The 20,796-nt window shown below is 52.8% G+C and overlaps 3 protein-coding genes across 3 annotated transcripts; 1 reads left to right on the top strand and 2 right to left on the bottom strand.

Annotated features, from left to right (window-relative positions):
• The first annotated feature begins 570 nt into the window (after positions 1-570).
• psme1 (proteasome activator subunit 1) lies at positions 571-9,452 on the top strand. The gene is made up of 11 exons (XM_066722847.1): positions 571-887; positions 3,658-3,690; positions 3,798-3,860; positions 5,537-5,641; positions 5,740-5,797; positions 5,910-6,007; positions 6,119-6,187; positions 8,312-8,379; positions 8,578-8,632; positions 8,973-9,059; positions 9,223-9,452. The coding sequence occupies exons 1-11, from the start codon at positions 849-851 to the stop codon at positions 9,301-9,303; spliced, it is 756 nt and encodes a 251-aa protein (XP_066578944.1). The 5' UTR covers positions 571-848; the 3' UTR covers positions 9,304-9,452.
• Positions 9,453-10,411: 959 nt separating this feature from the next.
• On the bottom strand, positions 10,412-12,984 carry fitm1 (fat storage inducing transmembrane protein 1). The gene is made up of 2 exons (XM_066722846.1): positions 12,317-12,984; positions 10,412-11,444 (listed from the first exon to the last, which is right to left on the bottom strand). The coding sequence occupies exons 1-2, from the start codon at positions 12,493-12,495 to the stop codon at positions 10,667-10,669; spliced, it is 957 nt and encodes a 318-aa protein (XP_066578943.1). The 5' UTR covers positions 12,496-12,984; the 3' UTR covers positions 10,412-10,666.
• Positions 12,985-13,913: 929 nt separating this feature from the next.
• Positions 13,914-20,432, bottom strand: dcaf11 (ddb1 and cul4 associated factor 11). The gene is made up of 15 exons (XM_066722848.1): positions 20,238-20,432; positions 17,554-17,813; positions 17,324-17,448; positions 16,988-17,106; positions 16,766-16,830; positions 16,423-16,523; positions 16,151-16,297; positions 15,998-16,052; positions 15,830-15,898; positions 15,649-15,706; positions 15,366-15,551; positions 15,069-15,222; positions 14,814-14,966; positions 14,601-14,707; positions 13,914-14,375 (listed from the first exon to the last, which is right to left on the bottom strand). The coding sequence occupies exons 2-15, from the start codon at positions 17,802-17,804 to the stop codon at positions 14,235-14,237; spliced, it is 1,731 nt and encodes a 576-aa protein (XP_066578945.1). The 5' UTR covers positions 17,805-17,813; positions 20,238-20,432; the 3' UTR covers positions 13,914-14,234.
• Between the last annotated feature and the right edge of the window lie 364 nt (positions 20,433-20,796).

Below are 20,796 nucleotides of genomic sequence, written 5' to 3' on the forward strand. Positions count from 1 at the left end.
AATAAAAAGAAAGAAATACCTGCACACTTACTACAGCTCCAAAAAATAAAAAATATTTATTTAGCCCGTGCTTCACATGTTTTTATGACAACATTTCCATCTACCAGAGATCATCAGGATATAGAAATAATAAGCAGCCCACATATGCTGAATGTTAACGTGTCCTTCCTGCAGTTTCTGGCTGTGACACTCAGTCAGTGGACTCTGTTCAGGGTTTATATCAGGGCAGTATATCGGGGACCGCTAGAGGGCGCCCCGTCTCCAGCTGGAGCTCGCCGCTGTCGGGGGCAGTTTTAATCAGCCCCGGGGAGGGACTGAGTGGGCTATTGAGAACAGTACAGTACAGTACAGTACAGGAAACGGGTTGGGGATGAATACGGGTGTGTCACAACAAAATGAGCAGTAGCACTAGTTAGAAACTTCTCTGTTCTCCATTGTTCCGTAACACACTACAATCACAACACTCTTAGCGAGGTGCTTGCTGGGAGTTGTAGTTCTTTCGACCCGCTCCACCGCGGCCGGCCCTGCCTCGGAGACTACAGCTCCCGGCAGGCTGTGCGGCGCTAGGGGGCGGGGAGCCGCCAGCACCGGGGAGATTCCCCATAACTCCGGCCGTTTCACACTGTGACTGCTTTTAATTTTACTTTCAATTTCGCTTTTGCACCGAGAGGAAGAAAGCAGGCCCCGACATCTCGCTCCCCGCATCCCTGCGCCCCGCCTCGCACACCGCAGCGCAGCCGACCCCTGCAAGGGACCCGCAGACAGACAGGCTCAGTCGTGACAGCAGCGACACAGACAGAGACAGAGCCGGCATAAGTTGTGACAAAGTCCCTTCGACAGGCGCGACGATGACTACGCTGGAAATGAGACCCGAGGCCAAGAAACAGGTGAAACACACATTTGCACTACCACCACTACTACTACTAGTCTACTACTACTTCTACTGCAACTACTAGTTCTACTACTATTGATTTGTTTATTGTTTTTTATATTGTTATACTGTTGTAGAGATGCAACAGTGCGTCATGTTCAGTGTTTAAAAGATGGACAAGGGAAGGAGTGAGAGACAGGCAAGGAGACGCAGAGAGAGGCAGTGGGAGGGAGTCAAAAAGAGAGAGAGAGGCAGGGAGACACAGAGAGAGGCAGAGGGAGGGAGTCAAAAAGAGAGAGAGAGGCAGGGAGACACAGAGAGAGGCAGAGGGAGGGAGTCAAAAAGAGAGAGAGGCAAGGAGACACAAAGAGAGGCAGAGGGAGGGAGTCAAAAAGAGAGAGAGAGGCAGGGAGACACAGAGAGAGGCAGAGGGAGGGAGTCAAAAAGAGAGAGAGAGGCAGGGAGACACAGAGAGAGGCAGAGGGAGGGAGTCAAAAAGAGAGAGAGGCAGGGAGACACAGAGAGAGGCAGAGGGAGGGAGTCAAAAAGAGAGAGAGGCAGGGAGACGCAAAGAGAGGCAGAGGGAGGGAGTCAAAAAGAGAGAGAGAGGCAGGGAGACGCAAAGAGAGGCAGAGGGAGGGGGTCAAAAAGAGAGAGAGGCAGGGAGACGCAAAGAGAGGCAGAGGGAGGGAGCCAAAAAGAGAGAGAGGCAGGGAGACGCAAAGAGAGGCAGAGGGAGGGAGTCAAAAAGAGAGAGAGGCAGGGAGACACAGAGAGAGGCAGAGGGAGGGAGTCAAAAAGAGAGAGAGGCAGGGAGACGCAAAGAGAGGCAGAGGGAGGGAGTCAAAAAGAGAGAGGCAGGGAGACGCAAAGAGAGGCAGAGGGAGGGGGTCAAAAAGAGAGAGAGAGGCAGGGAGACGCAAAGAGAGGCAGAGGGAGGGAGTCAAAAAGAGAGAGGCAGGGAGACGCAAAGAGAGGCAGAGGGAGGGGGTCAAAAAGAGAGAGAGAGGCAGGGAGACACAGAGAGAGGCAGAGGGAGGGAGTCAAAAAGAGAGAGAGAGGCAGGGAGACACAAAGAGAGGCAGAGGGAGGGAGTCAAAAAGAGAGAGAGAGGCAGGGAGACGCAAAGAGAGGCAGAGGGAGTCAAAAAGAGAGAGAGGCAGGGAGACACAGAGAGAGGCAGAGGGAGGGAGTCAAAAAGAGAGAGAGGCAGGGAGACGCAAAGAGAGGCAGAGGGAGGGAGTCAAAAAGAGAGAGGCAGGGAGACGCAAAGAGAGGCAGAGGGAGGGGGTCAAAAAGAGAGAGGCAGGGAGACGCAAAGAGAGGCAGAGGGAGGGGGTCAAAAAGAGAGAGAGAGGCAGGGAGACGCAAAGAGAGGCAGAGGGAGGGAGTCAAAAAGAGAGAGAGAGGCAGGGAGACGCAAAGAGAGGCAGAGGGAGGGAGTCAAAAAGAGAGAGAGAGGCAGGGAGACGCAAAGAGAGGCAGAGGGAGGGGGTCAAAAAGAGAGAGAGGCAGGGAGACGCAAAGAGAGGCAGAGGGAGGGAGCCAAAAAGAGAGAGAGAGGCAGGGAGACGCAAAGAGAGGCAGAGGGAGGGAGTCAAAAAGAGAGAGAGAGGCAGGGAGACGCAAAGAGAGGCAGAGGGAGGGAGTCAAAAAGAGAGAGAGGCAGGGAGACGCAAAGAGAGGCAGAGGGAGGGAGTCAAAAAGAGAGAGAGAGGCAGGGAGACGCAAAGAGAGGCAGAGGGAGGGAGTCAAAAAGAGAGAGAGAGGCAGGGAGACGCAAAGAGAGGCAGAGGGAGGGAGTCAAAAAGAGAGAGAGAGGCAGGGAGACAGAGAGAGGCAGAGGGAGGGAGTCAAAAAGAGAGAGAGGCAGGGAGACACAGAGAGAGGCAGAGGGAGGGAGTCAAAAAGAGAGAGGCAGGGAGACGCAAAGAGAGGCAGAGGGAGGGAGTCAAAAAGAGAGAGGCAGGGAGACGCAAAGAGAGGCAGAGGGAGGGAGTCAAAAAGAGAGAGAGAGGCAGGGAGACACAGAGAGAGGCAGAGGGAGGGAGTCAAAAAGAGAGAGAGGCAGGGAGATGCAAAGAGAGGCAGAGGGAGGGAGTCAAAAAGAGAGAGAGAGGCAGGGAGACGCAAAGAGAGGCAGAGGGAGGGGGTCAAAAAGAGAGAGAGGCAGGGAGACGCAAAGAGAGGCAGAGGGAGGGAGCCAAAAAGAGAGAGAGAGGCAGGGAGACGCAAAGAGAGGCAGAGGGAGGGAGTCAAAAAGACAGAGAGGCAGGGAGACGCAAAGAGAGGCAGAGGGAGGGAGACGCAAAGAGAGGCAGAGGGAGGGAGTCAAAAAGAGAGAGAGGCAGGGAGACACAGAGAGAGGCAGAGGGAGGGAGTCAAAAAGAGAGAGAGGCAGGGAGACACAGAGAGAGGCAGAGGGAGGGAGACGCAAAGAGAGGCAGAGGGAGGGAGTCAAAAAGAGAGAGAGGCAGGGAGATGCAAAGAGAGGCAGAGGGAGGGAGTCAAAAAGAGAGAGAGAGGCAGGGAGACGCAAAGAGAGGCAGAGGGAGGGAGTCAAAAAGAGAGAGAGAGATGCAGTGTTGGGAGCTCTGCTGTAACCTAACTCTCTCCCTCTCTGGCTCTCTCAGTGAAGTGTGAATAACACCTGTCACAACAACACAACACTGGGGGAATGAGAGAGAGAGAGAGAGAGAGAGAGAGAGAGAGAGAGAGAGGTGTGTGTGTGTGTCAGACGCAGGCTGTGTAGCTCTGATTGTCACTGATCGTTCTGTGTGTTTCAGGTGGACGCCTTCTGCAAACAGCTCAGCAAAGAGGTGAGTGACTGAGTGTGTTGAGCGCGGCTGCTGAATCGATGTGTGTCGAGTTGTGCTGTTGTACTGATGTCGTGTATTGATCGTTAATTGTCTGTCGGCTCTTCCAGGCGGAGACCCTCGTTGCCTCTTTCTTCCCTCAGAAGATCGCAGAGATGGAGGAACTGCTACAGGTACAGAGAGAGAGAGGGGACAGAGGGATAAGGATGGATGGAGAGGGATGGAGGAATAGGGATGGAGAGGGTTGGAGAAAGGGACGGAGGGATAGGGATGGAGAAAAAGGGATGGAGAGGGACAGGGATGACGAAGCACAGAGGGATGGAGGGATAGGGATGACGAAGCACAGGGACGGATGGATAGGGATGGAGAGAGGGACAGGGATGGAGAACGGGACAGAGGGATGGAGGAATAGGGATGGAGAGGGTTGGAGAAAGGGACGGAGGGATAGGGATGGAGAAAAAGGGATGGAGAGGGACAGGGATGACGAAGCACAGAGGGACGGAGGGATAGGGATGACGAAGCACAGGGACGGATGGATAGGGATGGAGAACGGGACAGAGGGATGGAGGAATAGGGATGGAGAGGGTTGGAGAAAGGGATGGAGAAAAAGGGATAGAGGGATGGAGAGGGACAGGGATGACGAAGCACAGAGGGACGGAGGGATAGGGATGGAGACGGACAGAGGGATGGAGAGGGACAGTGATGGAGAAAGGGACAGGGATGAAGAAGCACAGAGGGATGAAGGGATAGGGATGGAGAGGGACGGAGGGATGGAGGAATAGGGATGGAGAGGGTTGGAGAAAGGGACGGAGGGATAGGGATGGAGAAAAAGGGATAGAGGGATGGAGAGGGACAGGGATGACGAAGCACAGAGGGACGGAGGGATAGGGATGGAGAAAGAGGGATGGATAGGGATGGAGAGCGGGACAGGGATGGAGGAATAGGGATGGTGAGGGTTGGAGAAAGGAATGGAGGGATAGGGATGTAGACAGGGACAGAGGGATGGAGAGGGACAGTGATGGAGAAAGGGACAGGGATGAAGAAGCACAGAGGGATGAAGGGATAGGGATGGAGAGAGGGACAGGGATGACGAAGCACAGAGGGACGGAGGGATAGGGATGGAGAAAGAGGGATGGATAGGGATGGAGAGAGGGACAGGGATAGCGATGGAGAGAGGGACAGGGATGCATAGAGGGTTGGAGTAAGAGGGATAGGGATGGAGGCAGGGACAGAGGGATGGAGACGGAGGGATGGAGGCAGGGACAGAGGGATGGAGAGAGAGGGATGGGTGGAGATGTACAGCAGTGTACTTGCACAGTAGAGTCCTGTATTATCAGTGCATTGCGCTGTATGCAGTTTTACTGTGCAGTTTACTATACTGTGGCCCTGCACTGCATGATCTATATTGTCATTATAGTACACTGTAGTGTAGCAATGAACGCTGCAGCTCCCACAGGGTCTCAGTGTTTCTGTTTACATTTGCCATTAACGATATGTTTACGATATCACTTGGTCAACAATTTCGGCCAATCGGAGCTCTTCTAAGGGGACTCGCCAGGCGTCAGCCAATCAGCGACAGCCTTTTGTGAATGTTTCTCTTCACTGTGATGTGCGTTGCCTGCCTATTAATGGTTTAATATGTTCTTACCACGTTATAACTGCGTGTTTAACGTTTTTTGGGAGAAAAGGCTCAACTACCGATTGTCTTGAAAGTAATTAAGCCTTAAACATGTATTTCCTATATTCGATTAACGACCATTTCAATTAAGTTCAGTTAGGCTATTATCGCTACCCGCCGGACCACGGTCCTGTAACGCTGGCCTGTGTTGCTGTGTGTCCTCCCGTCCAGGAGGAGGCACTGAATGTGAAGGACCTGTCGTCTCTGAAGGCTGAGCTGGACATCCCCATCCCCGACCCGGCCAAGGAGGAGCTGAAGAGGAAGAAGAAGGAGGAGGTTGGGCTCCATCTTTTCAGTCGTCCACACCTGTATCAACATACCAGTCACCCTCTCCCTCTCTGTGTCTCATTGCTGTTTCTCTGTTCTTCCTTCAGAAGGAAGCGAAGGAGGGAAAGGACGAGAAGAAGAAGGATAAGGACGAGGAAGACGAGGGTGAGGAGCAGTAACCCTGTGGTGGCTGTGGATGAAGGCCTGTGTGTTGAGCTGTGTAACAGAGTTGCGGTGGTGTAACCGTGTTGTTGTTGTTGTGTGGTGGTGAGTGCAGGCCCGCCCTGCGGCCCGGTGAGCTGCAATGCCAAAGTGGAGTCCCTGCTGAAAAGAGTGAAGCCAGAGATTCAGACGCTGAAGGAGAAGCTCAACACGGTCAGTCTCTTAACACACTGATCACTGTGCTGAACACTGACTGACACACCATCTCCCACGACCTTTCCTTACTCTCCATCTCCCACACTCGCACCCCTCTCTCTCTCTCAGGTATCTATGTGGGTGCAGCTCCAGATCCCCAAGATTGAGGATGGCAACAACTTTGGTGTCGCTGTGCAGGTCAGTGTGTGTGTGTGCAGTGCTGTGCAGTGCTGTGTGTGTGTGTGTGCAGTGCTGTGCAGTGCTGTGTGTGTGTGTGTGCAGTGCTGTGCAGTGCTGTGTGTGTGTGTGTGCAGTGCTGTGCGTGAGTGCAGTGCTGTGTGTGTGTGTGTGCAGTGCAGTGCAGTGTGTGTGTGAGTGCAGTGCAGTGTGTGTGTGAGTGCAGTGCAGTGTGTGTGTGAGTGCAGTGCAGTGCAGTGCAGTGTGTGTGTGAGTGCAGTGTGTGTGTGAGTGCAGTGCAGTGTGTGTGTGAGTGCAGTGTGTGTGTGAGTGCAGTGCAGTGTGTGTGTGAGTGCAGTGTGTGTGTGTGTGAGTGCAGTGTGTGTGTGAGTGCAGTGCAGTGTGTGTGAGTGCAGTGCAGTGCAGTGTGTGTGTGAGTGCAGTGCAGTGTGTGTGTGTGAGTGCAGTGCAGTGTGTGTGTGAGTGCAGTGCAGTGCAGTGTGTGTGTGAGTGCAGTGCAGTGTGTGTGTGTGAGTGCAGTGCAGTGTGTGTGTGTGTGTGTGCAGTGCAGTGCAGTGCAGTGTGTGAGTGCAGTGCAGTGTGTGTGTGGTGCGGTGCTGTGTGAGTGCAGTGCAGTGTGTGTGTGTGTGCAGTGCAGTGCAGTGTGTGTGAGTGCAGTGCAGTGTGTGTGTGAGTGCAGTGTGTGTGTGAGTGCGGTGCAGTGCAGTGTGAGTGCAGTGCAGTGTGTGTGTGTGCAGTGCAGTGCAGTGCAGTGCAGTGCAGTGTGTGTGTGGTGCGGTGCTGTGTGTGAGTGCAGTGCAGTGTGTGTGTGAGTGCAGTGTGTGTGTGTGTGAGTGCAGTGCGGTGCTGTGTGTGTGCAGTGCAGTGCAGTGTGTGAGTGCAGTGTGTGTGTGGTGCGGTGCTGTGTGTGAGTGCAGTGCAGTGTGTGTGTGAGTGCAGTGTGTGTGTGTGTGAGTGCAGTGCAGTGTGTGTGTGAGTGCGGTGCAGTGCAGTGTGTGTGTGAGTGCAGTGCAGTGTGTGTGTGTGTGCAGTGCAGTGCAGTGTGTGTGTGTGTGAGTGCAGTGCAGTGTGTGTGAGTGCAGTGTGTGTGTGGTGCGGTGCTGTGTGTGTGCAGTGCAGTGTGTGTGTGAGTGCAGTGCAGTGTGTGTGTGAGTGCGGTGCAGTGCAGTGTGTGTGTGAGTGCAGTGCAGTGTGTGTGTGTGTGCAGTGCAGTGCAGTGTGTGTGTGTGTGAGTGCAGTGCAGTGTGTGTGAGTGCAGTGTGTGTGTGAGTGCGGTGCAGTGTGTGTGTGAGTGCAGTGCAGTGTGTGTGTGTGCAGTGCAGTGTGTGTGTGTGTGAGTGCAGTGCAGTGTGTGTGAGTGCAGTGTGTGTGTGGTGCGGTGCGGTGCTGTGTGTGTGCAGTGCAGTGCAGTGTGTGAGTGCAGTGTGTGTGTGGTGCGGTGCTGTGTGTGAGTGCAGTGCAGTGTGTGTGTGAGTGCAGTGCAGTGTGTGTGTGAGTGCGGTGCAGTGCAGTGTGTGTGTGAGTGCAGTGCAGTGTGTGTGTGTGTGCAGTGCAGTGCAGTGTGTGTGTGTGTGAGTGCAGTGCAGTGTGTGTGAGTGCAGTGTGTGTGTGAGTGCGGTGCAGTGTGTGTGTGAGTGCAGTGCAGTGTGTGTGTGTGCAGTGCAGTGTGTGTGCAGTGCAGTGCAGTGCAGTGTGTGTGTGTGAGTGCAGTGCAGTGTGTGTGTGTGTGAGTTCAGTGCAGTGCAGTGTGTGTGTGAGTGCAGTGCAGTGTGTGTGTGTGTGCAGTGCAGTGTGTGTGTGAGTGCGGTGCAGTGCAGTGTGTGTGTGAGTGCAGTGCAGTGTGTGTGTGTGTGTGAGTGCAGTGCAGTGTGTGTGTGAGTGCAGTGCAGTGTGTGTGTGAGTGCGGTGCAGTGTGTGTGTGTGTGTGTGTGTGTGTGAGTGCAGTGCAGTGTGTGTGTGTGTGTGCAGTGCAGTGCAGTGCAGTGCAGTGCTGTGCAGTGCTGTGGGTGTGAGTGCAGTGCAGTGCAGTGTGTGAGTGCAGTGCAGTGCTGTGTGTGCAGTGCAGTGTGTGTGTGGTGCGGTGCAGTGCAGTGTGTGTGTATTAACAGTGTGTTTGTGTTTCAGGAGAAGGTGTTTGAGCTGATGACTGGCACTCGCACAAAGATCGAGGCGTTCCAGACACAGATAAACAAGTAAGTACACAGAGCACTACACAACTCACAAAACCCTGCACGGCACACACAACACTGCACAACATTCACAACAAACAAAGCACACAATACTACACAACACACTACTCCTAATATTTAATAACACATATTATAGTCAGTAATAACAATAACGCTAACATTAAAAGCAGGAACAGTAATGTGTGTGTTTGTGTGTTTCAGGTATTTCAGTGAGAGAGGAGACGCCGTCGCCAAGGCCTCCAAACAGACGCATGTGGTGTGTGTCTGTGTGTCTATCTTTGTGTGTGTCTGTGCGTGTGTGTGTGTGTGTGTGTGTGTATGTGTCTGTCTGTGTGTCTGTTTGTTTGCAGTGTGCGACTGTTGTTTAGCTGTGTGTTTTCAGTACAGTGTTTTCCAGTACATGTGACAGTAGTTGTGTTGCACCGTGTATGAGGGTGTTGCTGTGCTGTTGCAGTTGCAGTGTGTGTGACTGTGTCTTGCAGTGTATGTGAGTGTTTTGTGTTGCAGTGTTTTCCTTTACATGTGACTGCAGTTGTGTTGTTGTCATGCTGTTGCAGAGTGTGTGACTGTAGGGTTGTGTTGCTGTGTTGTTGCAGGGGGACTACAGGCAGCTGGTGCACGAGCTGGACCAGAACCAGTACTGCGAGATCCGCATCATGGTGCTGGAGATCAGGAACACCTACGTGAGTCCGCGGTCATCTGCAGTTCCCCTCGGAGCCTGATCAGCGAGGGGGCGCTGTTTCTCACCATTACATATTATTGTTTTTCCTACATCCCATCTCGTTAGTGTGATGATGATGCTGTATTCCGTCATGCGCTGTGATGTAATGGTGTCTCTCCCCGCAGGCGGTGCTCTATGACATCATCAGCAAGAACTTCGACAAGATCAAGAAACCCAGAGGAGACTCCAAAGCCCTCATCTACTGAGACCCGGACGCACCGATGCCCTGACTGACGCACTGACTGACCGACTGACACCCTGACTGACCGGCTAATAGAAGCTCATAGACAGACTGTAGCGTATGGCTTGACTCGATCCACTTCCCATAAATTTACAATAAAACGAATTCACCACACTGTGCGTCAGCGTGGTCACTGTGTAGTTTCAAACAAGTTATCTCGACCAGTCATTTATTTTTACAAGCACACAGTTTATGTAGGTATTGATTTTACTCGCATGAAACATGTTAACCTTCCAGTAAAGCGCCTTACTCATAATAAACTGTATGCTTGTGTCAGAAATCGCAAATAGTGTAAACCCCTTGATGAATATACCCTGGTGTTCAGTTACATTAAAAACTATACTGAAAGTAGGAAATACTAAAGACACCGGAACACAGTAACCTTAACATTTGGGTTAACTATAATAGAAAGACTGCCTTCTACAGTTCAGAGTTTGTGTCAACATTATATATTTTTCGGTACGTAATAATAATAATGTTAATAATAAGTAAATTGCATCAAACTTGCAGAGTTTGTGTGAAGCTGCGTACTAAATGGGATGATCTTTGCTGCGCTGCTTTCAGTTTATTGCAATTGACCCATTAAGCATAATAAAAAATGTATAATAATCAAAACTTGCCTTATTGGTTAAATGATCCCGGAGATTGCTCGTTCCTCTGTGATTTACCAGTTTTCAGTTGTGTTGCATTAACCCTTTATTGGTGTGCTGGCATGCTACAGTATTCAAAAGCAATGTGATTGTAACGTGACGAACCTTCGAAGGTTTGTAAGAACCTCTGAAGGTCTGGAGACCGAACGTTCAAACCTTCAGAGACAGCCCTAGTAGTGTGTGTGTGTGTGTGTGTTCAGTGTGTACGGTGTTTAGTGTGTAGTGTGTACTATGTTGATGGTGGACTGTGCAGTGTGAGCAGTATTCAGTGTACTGGTCATTGTCGTGTGTTGAGTGTGTAGTGTGTTGAGTGTGCACAGCGCAGTTTGTTCAGTTTGTACTGTGCAGTGTGTATAGTGTGTTCAGTTTGTACTGTGCAGTGTGTACAGTGTAGTGTGCAGTGCAAACAGCTGTGAGGCAGGGTTGCTGCTGTATCCATACTTTATTGCAGATGCTCAGTGCTACAATCAGTGGTCAATAATCGATCAGAGACAGCGGCAGAACACAGACTGGACTGGACCCCCTGTCCCTGTCCCCAAGTCCCTATGTGCCCCTGTCCCTCCGTCCCTCTGTCCCTGCCCCCATCCCTCTTCAGTCCCTCTGCTCCTCCCTCCCGCTCTCCCTTCCACCTCCTCCTCTCCATCTCTCTCCCTCTCCCACCCCCCACTCCCCCATCTCTCAATCTGGGATAAACAGTCCCACTCCGGGCCGGCCGGGGCAGAGCCAGCCTGGGGTCTGGCGGAACCAGCCCTGGTACAGCGCCCGCCAGGCCAGGCAGCCCAGCGCACCGCCCAGCAGCTGGGAGGGGAAGGAGGGCCGGTAGGCCAGCAGGCACAGCAGCAGGAACAGCCACAGCAGCAGGAGGGTGACGCAGAGCAGGAACAGCAGCCGCAGGGGGCCGCACACGCCCACCGAGCCCAGCGCCGACCACACCCGGGCCACGGGTGACCCGACCGCCGCCCCGTCCCTCTCCGGCCCCGCCCGCCCCCCCGCCAGGGCCAGGTAGGGGGCGAACACGGCCATCTCTTCGGCCAGCAGGAGGCAGCACAGCACCAACAGGAAGGTCTCGTCCGACACCTCGTACCCGCGCCACTGCAGCCCAGCACCCACGCAGCCCGCCTTGCCCTGGCCCTCCCGCAGCAGCAGCAGCGTGGGGGGCTCCGGCTGGGGGGCCGCCGAGGAGGAGCGGAAGTCCGAGCCCAGCCCCAGCCCCGCCAGAGAGGAGGCGGCGGGGTCAGAGGAGGAGGGCGGCGCCAGCGGCTGGTAGCAGCTGCCCGTGGCGTTTTCCAGCACCGCCAGGCCCCGGCGCACCCCCCACCACAGCGCCGCGGCCACGGCCAGCCGGGACAGGTGGCGCAGGGACAGGGACGGGCGGCCCCGGCAGCTGTAGGACAGGAGTAGCACGAAGGAGCCACACAGGACACAGGTCCAGCCGCAGCCCGAGCTCAGAAACGCACTGAGAGAGAGGGGGGGGAGGGAGAGAGAAGGATGGAGAGGGAGAGATGGAGATGGAGATGGAGGGGGAGATGGGGGTAGAGAGATGGAGAGGGAGAGGGAGATGGAGAAGGAAGGAAGGAGGGAGGGAGGGAGTAAGGTGGAGAAGAAGGAGGGAAAGAAGGAATGGAGGTATAAGGAGGTAGGAGAGAGAGAGGGAGGGAGGGGGAGCAGAAAGGAGGGAGAAGAAGAAGGTGGGATAGATTGAGCAGGAGAAGGAGGGAGAGCGAGGGGGAGAAGAAGGATGGAGAGGGAGGCAGTAGAGAGGGAAAGGGGGAGAAGGAAGTAGGGAGAGAGGGAGGGAGGGGAGAGATGGAGTGGGAGAAGGAAAGGGAGGAGGAGGGGTCAAGAAAGAGGGAGGGGAGAAGAAGGAGGGATAGAGGGAAGGAGGAATGGAGGTATAAGGAGGGAGGCAGTAGAGAGAGGTGGAGAAGGAAAGAGGGAGGGGAAAGATGGAGGGGGAGAAGGAAGTAGGGAGAGAGGGAGGGAGGGAGGGAGGGAGGGAGGGGAGAGATGGAGTGGGAGAAGGAAAGGGAGGAGGAGGGGTGAAGAAAGAGGGAGGGGAGAAGAAGGAGGGATAGAGGGAAGGAGGAATGGAGGTATAAGGAGGGAGGCAGTAGAGAGAGGTGGAGAAGGAAAGAGGGAGGGGAAAGATGGAGGGGGAGAATGAAAGAGGGAGGGAGGGAGGAGAAAGAGGGAGGGAGGGGGAGATAGAGGGAGGGGGGTTGAGGGAAGGAGAGAGGGGTAGAGGGATGGAGAGAGGGAGACAGTCAGGCAGTGTGTCAGTCAGTCAGAGAGTCAGGGTGTCCGTGTGTCCGGGTGTCGGTGACTCACCGGTACAGGTAATGCCTCTTGTTGGCGAACACGCTGTGCTGAGACGCCCACAGGCTCAGCGCCGGGCCCAGCAGAACCAGCGCCGACAGCATCAGGTGGAAGTGCCGGCGGAAGGACGCATGGCCAAGGAGGTAGGCGGCTCCGTCCGTCACCAGCGCCAGAACCGTGTACAGAATCATCCGGACTGGACTGGAGTGCAGCACTTCACCAGTCTATTACACTGCGCCGGCCCGGCCCGGCTCTGTGCTGCCCAGTAGCGATCCAGCGAGAACAAGCCCAGTGTGAGCGGTTTGGCGGGGATCCAGTGAAGATCGAGGGAGAATTCTCTCTCTCTCTCTCTGTCTCACGTTCTGTCTATACCATGCAGACTCTCAAGCGTCCTGTGAGAGCAGAGGGCTCTCTGTGTCTCTGCCTCTCTCCGTCAATCCCTCTCTCTGTTTACCACCTTGCCCTTGACCACCCCTCCCTCTCTCCCTCTTTTTTCCCCCTTTTTCTCTACTTCTCTTTCTCTCTCTCCCTCCTTGTACCAAATAATGCACAGAAGTTTCTAATGACGTTTAGGAAAGGACACGCTCTCGCTCTCTCTCTCTCTCTCTCTCTCTCTCTGTCCGACACTGAGGAAGTTATTAAAAGTAATATGTAACCCTCCCTCTCTCTCTCGCTCTATCTCTCTCTCAGGGGGAGTTACAGAAAAAGACACATGCTCAGGCCCCTGCCCCCTCTGCCCGTCCCTCCGCTCCTCTGTTAAAAGTTCAGAGGTCAGAGGTGGGTGGGGGGGTGGACACTGAACCACACAGAAATCACAACACACACACTGTGCTCTGATACTTTACTGTATTATACTGCACTACACGTACTGTAAAGCACTGTGCTGTGCCGACACAGTGAGTATAGTGCACAGTACACACTTTACTGTAGTATACCACACTATACCAGACTTGCTGTTGTATGGTAATATTATACTGTAGTGTAATATACTGGAGTCTACTGTAGTACACAACACTGGGCCCAGTGAGAGTACTGTAGTATACTGTGCTGTATGTAGTATTTTAGTATATTGCACTATATTGAATTTAGTGGTGTACAATACTGTACTGTAATATATTGTAATATACTGCACTGTAGTGCAATATACTGTATTGTACTATAATATACTGTATTGTAGTGTAATATACTGTACTATTTTGTATTATATTTCACAGTACTGTCCACCTGTAGCTGTAACTGTAGCTTTAAACATTGACCCCCTCCTCTCGCTCTCCCTAATCCCCAGATCGACTGTACCTCCTTCCCTCTCTCTCTCTCCATTCTTAGGCACACAGCTGTCTGTCCTGGCCTCTGTCTCTGTCAATCACCCCCTCTCTCCCTCTGTTCTAGCTCACAGCACTGTCCGTCATCTCAATCCTCACATTCCCGTCGTTCCTCCACACACTCCCCCTCCCTCTCTCTCTATCCCCCTTCTCTCCACTGTCACAATGCATACTGAATTGGAGCTGCAGTTCCCATTTCTGCCTGTGCCATACGAGGGGCGCTGTTTCTCCCACACCATATTGGCAGTGTATGAATGATATTGTTTATTGACAAAGCCCACAAGGAATTTCTTGTCAATTTTATTATTATTGTACAACTGAACACACTGACCCCCGATACACACACTCACATACACACATTCACACTGACACGCGCACACACATTCACACACTTACGCAACCTCTTATACCCACCCACCCCCAGATACACGCTCCAACACTGCCCCTCCCCACTCTGAATATTAATTTGAAGAATTTACACCTTTACAAAATAATAAGAACAATAATAATAATGATGTTGAAGATGATGACGGTGATCATTTTGATGGGCAGAAAAGCGGAGAAGAGGAGGAGAAAGCTGCCTCCAGGACTCTCTCTCGCTCTTTCCTTCACTCCACCGTCCCCTCCTCCCCACACTCCTCCTCTTCAGGTTTCACCCCTCTCTCTCTCTCCCGCTCCCTCTCACTCTCTCGCTCCTCGTCGAAAAGGTGACTCTGTCGGTGCTCCCAGAGTCTCACCCCTCCATCCCACTGAGGGAGAGAGAGAGAGAGGGAGGAGAGAGAGAGAGAGTATTAACAATTACAAAAAACAGTACAGACACACACTACAGTACAGTAGACACACAGTACAGTATGCTACAACACAAACAGTGCAGACAGACACACAGGCACAGACAGACGGAAGAACAGACACCCAGACAGACGGACAGGCAGACAAACAGACAGACAGGCAGGCAGGCAGGCAGACAGACTCACAGAGCTGCTGACAATGCTGTCCTCGTATGGGTGCCAGCTGACGTCCCTCACACAAGCGTCGTGGTCCGACAGCCGAGACACCACACAGCCCGTCAGCACATCATAGACTGGGAGAGACAGAGAGAGGGGTTAATATACACAGACACTCTCTCACTCACACACACAGAGAAACTCCTCTCTCGCTCTCTCTCGCTCTCTCTCTCATGGACTCACTGACGACCCGGCCCGTGGAGCAGCCGGTGTAGATGTATCTCTGGCCGGTGCTGAACTCCGGGGAGAAGCGGCATCGGATCAGAGTGTGCAGGACCCCGTGGCCCCGGTACGTCATCACGGACGTGTCCCCCGCCAGCTTGTGCCTCTTCAGAGCTGAGGGGGGGGGTGGGGGGAGAGAGAGACGGCATGTGAGGAGTGTCTCTTGAGGTGCGGATCGGGGTCCGTCTCAGCGCCGGGCCCCCCGGCCCCGCTCACCTCTCTGGGGGACCTGCTGCCAGCGGTAGTCCCAGTTCTGCTGCGTGACGGCGAGCCGTGAGGCTGCCAGCCCCTCCTTGGGCGAGAAGCGCCGCACGTCCCAAAGCTTGATGGACTGGTCCTTCGAGTTACTGATCAGGTACCGGCCATCTCCCTGACAAAGGGGACACAGGTTCAGTGTGTCAGTCAGTCAGTGTGTCAGTCAGTCTCTCAGTCAGTCAGTGTGTCAGTCAGTCCGTCAGTCAGTGTGTCAGTCAGTAAGTCAATCATTCAGTCAATCAGTCAGTGTGTCAGTACCTTGCTGTGGATGAAGGTCAGCCCATCCCTGTGTCCGGCCAGCTGTCCCACAGGCTGAGGCCTGTCCTCCCTCAGCGTGCGTCTGTCCCAGACTTTACAGAGCGCGTCGTCGCTGCCTGACAGCACGATCTGACACGAGCTGTCGGCAAACTGCACTGCGTTCACATCGTCCTCGTGAGCGTCAATCTGAGAGAGAAAAAGAAGGGGTGCGGGGTAAATACACACCCTGACTGACAATGAAAGAGAAAATAATAATAACAATGTCGATCATAATAATAAATACCTTCAGTGTTCGTTTGTTCTGTTCGCGGTCGAATACGTAGAGACAGCCGTCATTCGCCCTGAGAGAGGGAGTTGTTTTTAAAACCACATGTAGATACACACACACTCTCACACACAGACACACACACTCACACAGATACACACTATCACACTTACACACACCCACACACTCACTTACTCACCCCCCTAGAATCTCTCGTCCATCTGACGACACTGTCAGAGAGAACACACAGAACCGCCTCTCATCTGGACTGAGAGAGAGAGAGAGCGAGAGAGGGAGAGAGGTGTTAATCTACACTGCTGTTACTATCAGCGTTACTAACGATCGATCAGTGTCGCCAGATACTCACTTGAGGTCGAGGGCAGTGTGTGTCTCACTGTCTCCATCCACGCTGCACAGGTGAACTGAGAGAGAGAGAGAGTGAGGGGTTGTCAAAGAAAGCGAGTGGCACAAAGAGACAGGCATCCTCCCTCTCTCCCTCCCTCCTTCCCTCCTCCCTTACTGTAGTCAGACCAGCTGGAGTAGAGGAGGGCCGAGCGGTCGGGGGTGAAGGTGGCGTCCAGCACACTCCAGCCCACGTCCCGCGCCTTCACTGTGCGCACCAGCCGGAACCGGCCCGCCCCGGTGTCGTACAGGCGCACGTTCTGATCTGAGGGAGAGGGAGGGAGATGGGGAAGAGGTTAATACAGAGATACACTACAGTAGAAAGAGAGAGAGATGGGGAAGAGGTTAATACAGAGATACACTACAGTAGAAAGAGAGAGAGAGACTGACCCTGGCAGGCAGACAGGAAGAGCTGGCCATCCTCAGAGTAGACGCCACAGAACGCCTTCTGGTGGAAAACCTCCTTGTGGGTCACCTGGTTGGGCAGGAAGCTGCAGCAACACAGAGGCAGTGTCAACCACAGTGAGCATGACAATAACCGCCATCTTGACAAGAAGAACGACAACCATAAAAAATAACCACCGAGTGTGTCACGTTGGGTAGTGCGGTGCTGTGCTCTTCTGCAGTGTGGTGTTCGGTTATATGGTACCGTTGTGCGGTTCGGTGCGTCGTGGTGTTCGGTCATGTGGTACTGTTGTAGTGTTTGCTGTGTCGTGCCATGTTGTGTACTCACTGTGCACGGATGTTGCTGCACTCTCCATGGGAGAAACTGGTGCCCCGACAGCGACCGCGCTCCCTCTGAAACACAACCACATGATCACAACTACACAATCGCCCAACCGCACAACCACAGCCGCACGACCTCGCTTTGGTACAGTTACGACATCGCACGACCACAAACACAAAGCTACACCGCCTGTTCTTCCCCCTCAGCCCCTGCCCTCTGACCTCTCACCTCCTGCAGCATCTGTGCGAAGCTGGGCATGCCCTTTGACCCAGAGGAGGCGGTGGCCAATAGGATCTGAGTCTTAATCTCACTACTGTCGACATCCTGTGTGTCAGGATGAGCGTCCACTGAGAGAGAGAGAGAGAGAGAGAGGGAGAGAGAAAGAGATGGGGGGAGGGGGGGGAGGGAGGGAGAGAGAGAGGGAGGGAGGGAGGGGGACGGAGGGAGGGAGAGAAGGAGAGAGAGAGGGAGAGAGAGATGGAAAGGGAGTGAGAGGGAGATGGTAAACATAAATACTTGGACAGACCCAGACAGAAGCTGCTCTGTGATTGGTCAGATAGGTACCGGGGGGATTGTAGCGGTCTCCTAGACGACCCTCCCAGGCACCGTCGCTGTCATCGTCAGAGTCCGAATACGATTGGACGAGCTGCACTCTGGCCCCGCCCCCATGGACCAGTCGCACCTGTCCCCTCCAGTCAGAGAGAGAGAGAGAGAGGGACACACCCACTAAACACCATGGCAAACAGTGTATCAGTACATCAGTCAGTGTGTCGGTGTGTCACGGTGTCCCTTACCTCCTCAGTAAGTAAGCCAGCACTTGCGCTAAGTCGACGTCCTCCTCTCCAGCTGTTCCCTGCCTCTCTGTCCCCCTGTTCCCCTGTCTCTCTGTCTGTCTCTCCCCTCCTCTGTCCGCCTGCCTCTCCGTCCCCCGGTCCGTCTGTCTGCGGCTGCGTTGGCTTGGGTTCTGGCTGCGTTCGGGTTCCGACTCGTCTGGGTCGCCACTGGAGCCCCGGCCGGACATCCCAGAACTGGACTGAGAGCCCATAGACTGACACTGAGAGAGAGAGGGTTAATACAGACATACTGACTGAACACTACAGCACATTAACACTGCACTGAGAGAGAGAGGGTTAATACAGACACACTGACTGACTGAACACTACAGCACATTAACACTGCACTGAGAGAGAGAGGGTTAATACAGACACACTGACTGGACACTACAGCACATTAACACTGCACTGAGAGAGAGAGAGGGTTAATACAGACACACTGAACACTACAGCACATTAACACTGCACTGAGAGAGAGAGAGGGTTAATACAGACACACTGACTGAACACTACAGCACATTAACACTGCACTGAGAGAGAGGGTTAATACAGACACACTGACTGACTGGACACTACAGCACATTAACACTGCACTGAGAGAGAGAGGGTTAATACAGACACACTGACTGACTGGACACTACAGCACATTAACACTGCACTGAGAGAGAGAGGGTTAATACAGACACTGACTGACTGAACACTACAGCACATTAACACTGCACTGAGAGAGAGAGGGTTAATACAGACACACTGACTGGACACTACAGCACATTAACACTGCACTGAGAGAGAGGGTTAATACAGACACACTGACTGAACACTACAGCACATTAACACTGCACTGAGAGAGAGAGGGTTAATACAGACACACTGAACACTACAGCACATTAACACTGCACTGAGAGAGAGAGGGTTAATACAGACACACTGACTGAACACTACAGCACATTAACACTGCACTGAGAGAGAGAGGGTGAAGGTTCAGAAACACTGGTAATAATCCTAATGGATTATACACGAACAGACCAGTAATCCCTCGGGAGACGTAAGACTTGGTTTCCTGGAAAGCTTCATGTAGGTGAGAATCACAAAACACAAGGCTGACATCACACAGCGAACGATGGAAATGGGACAATATGCGTTCCTCTGTTTCACTGTTGTGTAATTATATTAGTCATACCTTTTAGGATTCTAAATATCATATTAAATCCTATTTAATCAACTGAACTCTTCGCATTAATTGTACAAATGTATGTATGAACTTTATATTAAACTAAATGTGAAGATGGTTGTCCCAGTAAGCATATTTCTGGTTTAATATTAGATTTATTACAAGTCTCAAATGAAATAATCTCTTGCCCTCTGCTCTCGCTCTGGAATTGACTTCTGTAAACAGTAACACTGAGAGCAAACACGCAGTCACGTATACACGGGAACGCCACGCATTTCAAAACTGATTCTCCTGCTTGGATGTCCATTTCTAAATTGCGAAACTCGTATCTCGGGGGATTTCTGTACTGCATTGTGTTCCCTCCCCTCCTCCTTTCACTTTCTCCATCTCTCTCACTCTCTCTCCCTCTTCCTCTCACTTTCTCCTTCCCATGTCCTCTCTCCATCTCCCTCTCCCACTTCTCTCTCTCCATCTCCCTCTCCCACTTCTCTCTCTCTCCATCTCCCTCTCCCACTTCTCTCTCTCTCCCTCTTCCTCTCACTTTCTCCTTCCCATGTCCTCTCTCAATCTCCCTCTCCCACTTCTCTCTCTCTCCCTCTTCCTCTCACTTTCTCCTTCCCATGTCCTCTCTCAATCTCCCTCTCCCACTTCTCTCTCTCTCCCTCTTCCTCTCACTTTCTCCTTCCCATGTCCTCTCTCAATCTCCCTCTCCCACTTCTCTCTCTCTCCCTCTTCCTCTCACTTTCTCCTTCCCATGTCCTCTCTCAATCTCCCTCTCCCACTTCTCTCTCACTTTCTCCTTCCCATGTCCTCTCTCAATCTCCCTCTCCCACGTCTCTCTCTCTCTCTCTCTCTCCCTCTTCCTCTCACTTTCTCCTTCCCATGTCCTCTCTCAATCTCCCTCTCCCACTTCTCTATCTTCCTCTCTGTCTCTGTAAGCCCTGGCTGTAATAGCGAGCTCTCCTGCTCTCTGCCACTCTGTGACTGTTGTCATTTCACCGCTCCCCTCTTCCTCAATTATACCAACATGTACCTATTCCCCATCTCTCTTCCTCTTCCTCTCCGCCAGGCTTACTGTACCACCCACCTTCGCTCACACACCCACACACTCATATACACATACACCCACCTTCCCACTTACACCACCCCCCCAACACACACACACAAATGTACACACTGACTGACACACACACTCATTTACACACTGAAACATGCACATCCACCCACCTTCCCACTTTACAGCACACACAAACTGACACACTGACAAACAAACACACACACACACACACACACACACACACACTCATTTACACACTGAAACATCCACATCCACCCAACTTCCCACTTACCCACCCACACTGACCGACACACTCACACTGATAACAACAGACGGACACACTTCCAGACACACTGACAGGGAGCAAAACAAAACCGATAAATAAATAAATAAATAAATAAATAACGCGGCTCTTACATAATTTAGTGTTCGGTGTTGTCAGTCAGCGGATCGGCGCCGTCGCTCTCACTGCGTATTGATCACCGATCCTTATTAAAATATGTCTAATTATTGCTGTTGTGACTATTAACGTTGCACTTCGGCTCTCCCCCTGCACTCCCCGCTAGGCCGGGCCCTCCGTCCGAGCCGCCATGTTGTTTACATTGTCAAACTATGCCCTTTCTGCCGTCACATGACTGCACCCTCCTCCCTGTGCCCCGTCGGTGCCTCCATGAGCGCCATTTTGGCTCTGACATTGCGTGTAGTTGCAAGCGCTGCAGGACTGTTACTAGATCCAAAATGGCGGCAGCCGGAGAGGCGTGTTTAGACGGTCGCTCGGTGGGCGGGGCTTCCGTAGGACGTGGTGGGGGGCCGACAGAGGGGAGGGGAGATCTGATTGGATGGGAGGATTTTGGATGCAATAACAAGGGTGTCTGTCTTTACGGTGCAGAGCAAATAAATAAATATATAACAGTGGCATCTGTGGGCTGCCTCCCTTCGATAAGAGTACACTTAGTATGACGTTTTACTGACGTCA

Source organism: Amia ocellicauda, chromosome 14 (genome assembly GCF_036373705.1).
Source record: "Amia ocellicauda isolate fAmiCal2 chromosome 14, fAmiCal2.hap1, whole genome shotgun sequence".
NCBI lineage: Eukaryota > Metazoa > Chordata > Actinopteri > Amiiformes > Amiidae > Amia > Amia ocellicauda.